General features: G+C 40.9%; 1 protein-coding gene across 1 annotated transcript in view; it reads right to left on the reverse strand.

Annotated features, from left to right (window-relative positions):
- The window catches only part of kcnq2b (potassium voltage-gated channel, KQT-like subfamily, member 2b), an 87,033-nt gene extending 80,123 nt beyond the window's left edge, over positions 1-6,910 (reverse strand). The window contains exon 1 of the mRNA XM_088937577.1: positions 6,615-6,910. Coding sequence (XP_088793703.1) covers positions 6,615-6,910 — 296 coding nt within the window. The remainder of the gene's footprint in view (positions 1-6,614) is intronic.
- Between the last annotated feature and the right edge of the window lie 4,060 nt (positions 6,911-10,970).

A 10,970-nucleotide genomic window follows, 5' to 3' on the forward strand; every position in this document is an offset into this window, starting at 1 on the left:
ATTGCACTCATTGTTTGCCAGCATAAGCTTCAGCTGCTCCACAACCTTAAACTGCAAGAAGTGGTTTCCTAGCCAACATTTTCTTACATTTACTAGAGTAATCTTAAGAACATATTCTGGAATGACTAGAGAAATCTCAGAGGGCTCCGTTATCTAACTAGCAATATCCTCACATTGTGGTCTTTCCAAAATTCATTCTGATATTTGATTCCAAATAGAAAAGGGATACAAACAAGAAAATCACTTCAACCATAAGACATATCATTAAAAAACAGTAAGTATGATTTTCAGTTTTTATGCTAATATCCCTTTAGACACATCTTGTTATACCATATTATGACAACGTTTGATGTGTGTGCTCAATATCATTGTCACAGGAATTGCTAGAGATGGGGCTATTTGGACAATTAACTCTTTTTAATTGCTAATAGGTAATTGACTCAAATTTCATCCAAACATTTCTCCCATGGTAGTAGTTTAAAAAAATGGTCTCTTTTTTTTGCAAAAAGTTGGCTCCTGTTCTCAATTTTAAATGCACGTCCATATAGTTTCGACTTGTTTCCCTGGAATCATGTTTCGCTGTTGATTCAGAAAACATTCACTGGGTTGTCTTTGTCCACACTCTCATGGATTTTGAAAAATTGAATTACATCCCCTCGTCCTCGTCTCAAGACTCAAAAGATTTAATTCTTTTAGCCTCTCAGAGTGGAACATTTCCAAGGAATGTATCTTGTTGGTCTTTGCTGGACTGATTCCTGGTGCTGTGCACAATTTTATCCTCGTGTAAACCATAGGGTCAGTAAATACTTATTGCAATGAAAGCACATGCTCAGGTGTCTCTCCTGGTGCTGCAGTCCACTGCTGATGTATGTAGGCTGATGTGATGAATGCCAAACCCCAGAGCTACAAACTCTAGCCCTGACCCAGCATATCGTTCACTTTAAGAATTCACACTTCAGTGATCCGACATTGTTGGCTTGTGGAACCCTTCCAGGCTCCTAAGATGTACCGATGGTTGACGTGAAGAATCCTATGCAGGCCAGGTCGCGAACGAATCTAATAAGGGTAAGATGAAGTCGAAGTCGGGTAAGCAGGTAGTGCCGTTATCCAGGAGGCTTGAAGAGCGGGTTCGAAAAAAAGGTTTCGAGGGTGAAGAGCTCAGGAAAACAGTAGACTGTTTAATACCAAGCCATGAAGTGAGGGTTGAGGAGGTTTAAATAGACGTTGCGATGAGAAGCAAGAGACGTGATAGGATGAGTAGATTGTGTGCTGTCATTTTCGAGAATTGGATGGGGCTGGTGTCTGATTGTCTGAGGTCGTGGGAGTGCGCCGGCGTTTATCAGAGTTATGTGACTAATTATGAGAGAGCATGACAATGGTCCCCTTTCAGAGAAGCCTGCTCAGTCCCAAAACCAGCCCTTCCCAGAGATTAATCCTCAAAAGATCTTTAGTTGCTCTTCTACTGTAGAAGAACTCTTCAGCCTTTTATTCCACTAAGAGGACAGGAGCACATGAATTTCTGAAGACCTCCCACATTCTTTATTGCTCTTCTTCCTTATAAAAGAAAACTTTCCTCTCATTCCTTGGAACCCCTGGCTCACTCAACCAGGTTCTCCCATCCATGGACAGTCCTCCTTTTCCCAGGAGGAAACCTGTCCCATCCTTACCCTGGGACCTCCTGGCACACTCAGTCGGACTCACCCTTCCACAGCCAGTCTTCCCTGCACCAGAAGATACATATTCCATGTCTCTTCAGAGACCTACTGGCACAGCTTACCCTCTGGAATCCAGCCAACTAGAAACACAATAAATCTACTACACTATAAAGACTACAGAAAATTCAAACTAATCCAGGAATTCGGTATTCGGAATTCTCTCTGGATCCATCTGTCTTTAGTATATCTCATGCGTAATAAATTCCTCACAAGTCTTCAGTACCTCTTTCTGACTTCACAAAACTGAATTGGACTTAGGACTGCTGCCTAGCTGTTGATTTTAAAGCACAGGAGTTAAACACTCCTGTACTATCTCAACCCCCTACAATTCAGAAGTCCAGTAACACATACCCTCCCTAAACTCCAGGAGCTTAGACACAGCTCCCTGCCCTCTGCACCTGACCACTGTTACAGCGACTGAGGAATGTCCCAATTAATCACAGAGCCAATCAGAAGATCCTTTTTCTGCTAATCATTCAAACAGGGCAGATGTGTCCAATTTCCTACAGAGAAGGAAAAGGCTTCAACAAAGCCTCAGCTTGCTCCATCGCAGTTGAACATAGGGAAACAATTCCAGAAAATAAGTGCAAATGCTCACATGGTCATACATAGCCTGATACATCTTTTATGACATGGCATTATTAAATACAAATGCAATTATAAGAACTACATATATGTACAGTATAGACTGTGTAGTCTACAAGGCTTGCAATATTTCATTCCAGACGTTGCAAAAGCACTCTAAGTCCCCCGCTCCAAAAAAAGACACTGGGGAAATGTAAGTGCTTCAAGAAGAGGCAGAGCTTGAGCAGGGAGATGTAATAAGACTAAACACTTGCACCCCTGAAGGAGTCCATTTACAGGCTTGTACAAAGCTGAGGTCAAGAAGGTGACTATCGATTCTTTACAATTTCAGGAAGCACTTCAGGACCATCTTCTTTAAGTGAGGAGATAATATAGTAGGACTTTTTGGATGGTGAGAGGTCATGAAGGCGACAATCAGAAAAGTATTATATAGTTAAAGCACTGTGACGCGAGATTGTTAAAACTGTGGCTGGCAGGAACAGAATATGAAGTTAGATACAGATCAAGGTCATATTATAAAATGGATCAGCAGGGACAGGCTTTCATTTCACCTTAGCACATAACTGGTCTACAAAACTAACTTTAAATGGTCCAACTGATGCTATTGTTAGGCTGTGAATCTCCATAGAGATCTATAATCCCTGCTGGATCGTCATCCTTTTGAACCGGCTCTGTCTTTCTCATCCTACACATTTAATTAAGACAAACACGGACACATGGGCTGAGCCACGGGCTGCCGGGTCTCAGGGTGTAATTCTGTAAGGTGTGCTTAAAATTTTAAAACGGTTTTCCCCAACCCTGTCTTCTAGAATCCAGCACCTTCTTCCTGAACACTTTCTGCTGGGATTTGTAACAAGACTTCACTAGTGCCTTATTCACTAAACGCAAAATTTCAATCATTTAGAACATTTTAAAATTCTAGTTAAATGTTCTTGCGAAAACAATTAAAATTATCTACAGTAGTTAGCCATATTTCTGTGTTTGTCTTATTCTGGGTAAATATGACTCAAAATCCTCAAAGGCACTGACAAGGTCAAGCCAATGAATACTACATAATCAATAGTGAAACAGGAACCAGAGGATGTAATTGGATTTTTAAGAGAAGGGCATTTAACAACAAGAACAGGAGGTTTTTTTTAATTTTAGACCAAAGGTTTAGACCATGAGCTTGAATCTGATGCCCTGGCTTCTTTTGGCTTCTTTCAAAAAATGGCTGGATGATATCTGCTGATCAATTAGCTACCAGCAGCCTGGCAGCTAAATGACTTCCTCTCGATTGTAACCTCCCGTGTGTTCCCCCTCACTCAAAGTTTAGATTCTGTATCATTACCTATTGTACCGGAAAAGGTACAGATATTTATGGACTAGGAACTAACAATTTTCCTTGTGCCCAAAGCCAAAAGAAAACAAAACAAACACTTCATAAAGTTGCAATAAAATCTATGAAACAATGAAAAGCACTTTGCTTAGCTGATCCAATAATGGACTGACGGACAACAATCCGTCACACAGTTAAACAACACAGAAAACATACAGTACTGTGCTTCCGAGCGCGTCGAGGCACATGACCTGCTGGGAGCAGACAGCTATTAAACCAAGTAGCAAAGACACAGAACGTACTGTACTGTAATACCTACAGTAATGCAGTATGCTCGATTACAACCGATTTGTTGTTTATAAGATCAGCAACAGCATAAGGTTTACAGCTACGTAGTACTCTCACTGTGCACCGCAACCATGAGATGCAATAAATGCGATACGTTAACCTTTCTTGGTTTTCAGAGTTGTGGGTTAGAGATTAGTTAGCTGGGAAGAAGTGCGCCTGAGACGACGGTTGTACAGTAATTCAGTTCTCAACCTTACAGGACATCAACTAGTAATAACTTTCTAGTGCTGTTAGCGGGGCCTAAATCAGTGGAGAAGATCAAAAGTCAAAATATCGGGGGAAAAAAGTTAAAAGGATGATTATTTTTCCTGGTTTTCAAAACTTTAGGATAATGCAGGTTCGACGAATATTTTCATTCACGGCGAACTAGTAAATCCTCATTACTTACTAACTATTCATTCACGTTGTTCATGTGACATTTTACCTCTGTCATCGAAGGCAGCTTACAAGCCTGGGAAACTGGGTAAATGAAAGATTTGCTATATAAGTCTATAGCATATTTTCTTTACACGACATTCTAAAACAAAAAGCTACAATTCCACTTCCATGCAACCCGTAATGTAGAGTAGTGGGAAGATTTACTGTAATCATTGTTTTTTTTTTCATACATTCGTTGCATTATGCAGTACTTTGTTAAATATCCAACGGTCTGTTGTTTTAATTTTTTTTGTGAACAGAAGGAAAACCGAAAATACTATACCGCTCCGACAATTAATACGCTCGAAGCGCTCAAAACGCACTTCTGTTACAACACACTAAACAACGCTTTTCATCCTTTTACATGCGGAACTTCAGCAAAAATGGATACTTTCATTTAGATCTATTTTGTCTTGTCCGTTGCCATGGATCAACAGGGCTGCACTGGCCATTTCTGCAGCAGTACTGCTATTCGTGTCTTCACGCAGTAAGCGACAGTCACGTTAACCCAGACGAAACCTGAGCTTGTTTTTGAGCTACAGTTGTTGGGTAGAAGAGCGCACAGGCCATTAACGTGGGTTCACGGTATTTAGAACTTTTAACCAAATGTGCACGACAGCAACTGGGTTTCTTCGAGCCTTTGAGTTGTCATCGTTTATGCTGCATGAAAGCGGAATCTGGTTCAGCAAATACAGTAGATCAGCCAACTAGGTAATCAGTGGAGATTCCAGAAGTTCCAATACAACGGATGTCTTCACTGTGAAAAATTAAAAAGGCTGTCCATGGTGATACTGGGATACTTAGAGGTATCTGTAACTAACTATAGACAATTTAGAACAATCAGCTGCGTGCAGTTTATGGACCGATTTGTGAATGGTATGTGTGCGTCGTGGGGTGAAAATCGCCCGATTTTAACGAGCGTTTATTGCACACTAAATGGCTATCGTGAAAGCAATAAACAACTGCTGGCGAGACTATTCACAATCACCAGTTCCACAAACTGCCAGGTGTATTTTTACTGAACTGGCGACCCGCCTAGCCTACCAATCCGTTTCTCCAGCTTTCTCGTATGCTTTGGAGAACCTTAACGACAGACCACATTTGCTTTCGGAACGACTGCAGCAGGAGACATCGTATGTCACATGGGAAGGCAATACAGAACAGTACGAAAGCCGTCAGAGGAGCTGTCCAGCAGCGGCACCTCCTGAAAGTGAAAGACCGCGGAGCACTTGACGACATTTCTGCAAAGCGACCGGAGGCAAAATTTCTCGCGTTCAATTGACTGCGAATAAAAGCTCACATCAGTCGAAGGCTCTTGCTGCGATTTGGTGTGTGTGTGTGTGTCAGATGTGGAATCAGACGTTATGTTAGAAGACACGACACATCAGTGACAGCGCCCCATCACAAGATCAAGATCAAGACCTAACCTCCTGTAGTAATAAGGAGTCCCGGTTTAAACGTTACCATAATTAAATTTCAAACGACGGTAGACTGCCGTGCCTTCTGGTTAACTGCTTCGTCTTTTTGAAGGCGAATATATTCTAAACCTTCACATTAATTCGGAAACATCTGGAACTGAAATGCTGATTTGAGCCACTCATTTATTTGGCAGGCTTCGAGATTCGAGCGGTCCTTTAAGAATGCCTCGGTAAGACGTAATTAGAAAATTCTATAATGCAAATCTAGGCTACATCTTGGAAGCGTTATTGATTGGATTTGTCTGTTGTTTGTTATATCTGGCTTCTAGAAGACCACATCGGCCAGTACTAAACACTTTCGTTTACAACGAATAGGTCTGCAGTCAGAAATGCATGTTACCACATCAATAACTTATGGAGTTGTAAATTATTCTGTTAATCTTACCAATGTTATCCAGACATATTATCACAGACTTCTGTTTTTAGTAATGATATACTGTATTTACGGAGAATTTGGAAAAAAAACTCTAGAAAGGAGACTAATGGCTTTCAGTGCGCAGTGAAACTCATAAATTGGTAATGCTCACTGCTTACACAATCAATTTCTTTTGGTCTGTATAGCATGTCTGTCTTTCCTTCCGAGCGACTCAAAACCAGAAGACACAACGCTTTTGAGAGCTTGACTGCCTCTGTTTCGCTTGGCAGCGCTTGCGGACCTTATTATAGACAATGGTACGAAAATATATGTTTTCACCTGCTACTCAGCAATCGTGTTATTCCCATATGTGTAAATAACAGAATCTCACTACTTACACATAAGCATGGTAGATAAACGCCCATCCCCTTGGTCTTTCCAAAACATTGTAGAGGAAATTCTGCAATCTTCGATAAAAGGCGTTCCTCTTCGGAGGTTTCCCAGTGCCTGTGACGCTGGATCTCGGTTTACTTAAGATGCTGCCTCGCTTGGTAGCGTCTGATCCAGCGATAAGCAGCGCCCCATCTCTGCTGGAGTCGGGTGCCCCAGCATCGAGCCCTACGAAGCCTACTTTGAGCTTTTTCTCTCCGGCTGGACCCGGGTAAACACCGCCGTTGCGGGATTTTTGCACCATGCTTGAAGTCTTTCGTCATGGGGAGCGAGTCGGGGATGATTTCAATCGCTCACCGGGTAGGAGCATCGCAGGGCTGGGCATGGAGCATACGAGAAGCTCCTTTGTGCGCGGTGGAGTGCGGTCTCCCCTGCCGCTTCCCGAAAGCCAATTGAAACGCACACAACAATCTGCAATGTGTAGTCTTCTACCTCCCTCGGCTCCTTCCGGCCACCTGACAAAGGAAATATCTAATCACGCTTTCCATTATTGAGGAAACGAGGGAATGAGGTTAGAATCACCAACAACCTTGTCATCATCATCATCATCATTATTCATTTAATTCCAATCTGGGCAGTGCAAATAAGACTGGAATATATTTTGCTCGCAGATGAATGAATCAGGGGGAGATCGCTGAACGTCGGAAGCGTCTGTACGCAGGAAAACTTGAAAGTCAGAACTATAGGCTAAAACTCACACCTTGCTCAAACATATTTATATGCCTATCGATAACAGCAGCAATTTGCCTTCTTGTCCCATTAAAAGTCATATTAATCGTCCAACTATTGACTAAACAGTCACGCAAACAGTTTTAAGACGCCACAGGTTTCAACAGATTCTTTTGAGTGTCATTACAGTACACAGATATATATATATCTATCGTTAGTGATTGAATAACTCAGTTTAAAATAAAGACTAATACAGGGTTCAGACCATATTCATAGTCTGTGTAATCTCGTTATCCTAGCTGCTGAGAATTTAAGATCTTAAAATATGATGTTCTCAGCAGTAAAGCAAACTGATCCAATCCTATCGTCACATGAAGAGGTGATTCAGAGCCCATATAATATTCAAAATCTCCTGAATGCATCACAAAGTCTTACAAATGACTCATTTGCCATTAATTGATATTCAAATTAATGGGTATTCCAAATTGGTATATTTTCTCTAACAATTTGACTCATAGGTTGATACATTTCTTTTTATACCCAGGGCATTAGATCAAGGGTAGACGTACAACTGATTTATTTCCAGGCCTGGGCTCCACTGCTGGCACTGTGTTGCTCCAACATTTACTGATGGCACCATGATACTGCTCTCTTGCTAAACATCAGCCCAGCCCTAGTCCAGACTTTGTTAAAAAAAACTCCATCAAGGATTATAAAGCATCTCTCAGATTTGCATTTCTCCCAAGAGGGATCATTTTTCTTTTACTGAGCTTGGTCCTGATGGAGGAAACACAGGGCAGGACCACACTGTGGACAGGAAGGCAGTCCAATGTAGGGCACACACGTCTATTCTGAACAGCATGCTCCCGGACTGCAGGAGGATACTGGATCTTGAAGAAGAGACCCACACAGACATAGAGAGAGCATGCAAACACCACACCAGAACTGCCCTTAACCCAGGAACTAGGAGCTGCAAGCCAGCAACTCTTACTGCTTATTGTTGACTAAAATATAAAATGTCAGGGAGGAATGCCACAAAAAGAAAACATTAAGTGTCAAGAGTCAAATCATAGCCATGCACAATTTAAAATTTTCAACAAAAGATTACAGTTAGACGATATATCATTGTGGTCATTGTGAGCTGAGCTAAAAAAATGTATATTTTTAGTGCTTGGTACTATAATGCTTGTGACACCAAAGAGATAAAGTGTTAATACGACAGTAATGAATCTTTTGGTTAACAATCAATCAATACTTTAATAAAAGAAACCTATATTTGTGTCTAACTGTTGCCCCCAGATGTTGGTGAGATTAAAAAAGACACTATGTAAGCTGTTTCAGCTAAACTTTAATTGCGTCTCTGCAAGTGAATAAGAGGAATTGTTTAATGAAAGATTCTACAGTATTCAAGATAGTAGTTCATGCTATATCTTAAAATTGGGCACTGCAACTTAATGTTAATTCACAAATATGCCATTTTCAGACATGATGAGGAGCAATTCTTAGGTATTAATAGCATAAATTAAGAAAGTTAGCTCTTTTGGTGCAGAAGTTATGTCTTTCCTTCTATGGCTTGTCTCTAGACAATCAGTCAACACATTTGCATAAACACTGTACAATAATGTGGCCTTCTTTGACAGCAGTTGCTGAAGTTGAAAAAAGCCAGAAGATTGGTATTTAAAAGATCATGGGAGAGAGCTCTCTTTGCCTGCCTGTGAATTGTCTTCAATAGTCCGTCACCCCTGAGTGATTCAGAATAAAAATATCACGGTAATAGCACATAAATGATCTGCGTGATCTGGCCCTCTTGGATAAAACCCCTACAGGCACACAGTAAGGCAATTTAACAAGGAGTGGGAATGTCACAAGTCGTTAAATCGCTGTGAGCAGAACATCAGCAACTCAATCTTGTCTCTGTCCAGGTGGAAGAGTAGTGATCACTTGCAGGGTTGTTTGAATGTGACCGAACTAAGTCCCTTTCTCCCCAAAGAGCTTTCTTCTTGATTTAATGTTGTTGGGAATTGAAACACATCTAACAAATTGCTGTTACCAGGCGACCTTGTTGCTTAGCAGACATTTGGGACAACAATACTATAGAAAAGCAATTAATTTGAACTGAGTAGGTGGATGCTAGCTTGGAGAAACAGACACAGGGTGTCAAGCAGGACTTATGGTGTCTTTTTCTGCCTGGTAACACTCAACATAGTCTTCATCAAAGCAGCAGTGGATTACATCAGACTCTTGAGTGGTGTACCCAGTAAAGTCACTTGGTGGGACGACACCTGTGCTTGTTACAGGGCAATCATATTATTTCTAACTGGAAATGGATCATCTCACTTTTTGAGGAGAGATTCATGGTGAAAACTGATTTATGGTCACCTTAAATCTATAGTGCAGACATCAGCAAGCTGATACTGATAGTCTGAAAAATATGAAGCATACTGGAATTCAGTGGGCTTGCCGTTTGATTTGGCCAGGGTGTCCTCAGCCTATGCTTCTGCTTACAGTGTGAAAAACTGTAGTGGACGTGAATAACTGCTGGTTATTTACATTTTAAAATGAGACAAAAAGTAGTGGAGGCTGTCATAGTTACCTTAGCACAGAGGTGCAGGAGAAAGATAGGGTTGGAGAACCTTACATAATTGACAGTGGGATGCTTTACAGTGTAAAGAAAAACTAGGGAACAAACAGTAGGTAATGCATGAAGCAGTCAATTATTGGAGTATCAGGCTTTTCCAACCAATGTTTAGTCTTAGTATAAACCTGGTGAGAAAGTGCTCATTTACCAACATTGAACAATCTGTGGCAAGGACTTTATGAAGCCTTTTGCAGAATGGGACTAGTCACTTAGAAGATCAGCATGAGAGATACAGTAAATCCAAGGAAAAAGTTTTCCATATTCTCCTGAAGGAATTGGAAAAAGACCCCAGATGTTACTGGTCCAATACACCAATGATGAGGAAGCTGAGAAGCAGTTCTTCCCAGTGGGCATGGGTGGGCAACTGGCATACTTTTCCTGCGTAAGTGCAGGTCTACAGCAATAGGTACAGCATCTGCTACATGGTTTCCAAGGTTGTTTATAAAGAAACCAAGAAAATTGACATGACAACATGTCTTCCAGTTATTAGAATAACCAGGATACACATAGCAATTTTACTATCTTTGCTCAAAGCCTCAGCTGTTTTGGAATAGATTAAAACTATGTTCCACCAACAGATCATTTAAACATCCTCAGGCTCCTAGAATAGCCCTAAGGCTTTAGCCCCCACAAAACACTTCACTTTTAATTTTATGGGGAGATCCATAGGATAAATGAAACTATAAAGTTGGATAGCTATTCTATGCCATGTGTATAGGAGTTACTAGAAATGGCTGTACAGTGCCAAGTACATTTATACCTTGGATCTAAGTAAGGGATACGGCAACTACCATTGACTTCAGAGGCAATTGTTAAGGTTAGGAAGCTCCATGTGTATACAATATGTTAGCAATATGTTTGTACATTGCAAGCCATCAGTGATGTTTTTTCTTATGGTTGAAGGTGCTGGACTGGCCATCAATAGGGAACAAAGTAACATAACAGAGGTATCATATTTAATAATAATAATTGCTTACACTTATATAGCGCTTTTCTG

Source organism: Atractosteus spatula, chromosome 19, assembly GCF_055471065.1.
Source record: "Atractosteus spatula isolate fAtrSpa1 chromosome 19, fAtrSpa1.hap1, whole genome shotgun sequence".
Classification (NCBI taxonomy): domain Eukaryota; kingdom Metazoa; phylum Chordata; class Actinopteri; order Semionotiformes; family Lepisosteidae; genus Atractosteus; species Atractosteus spatula.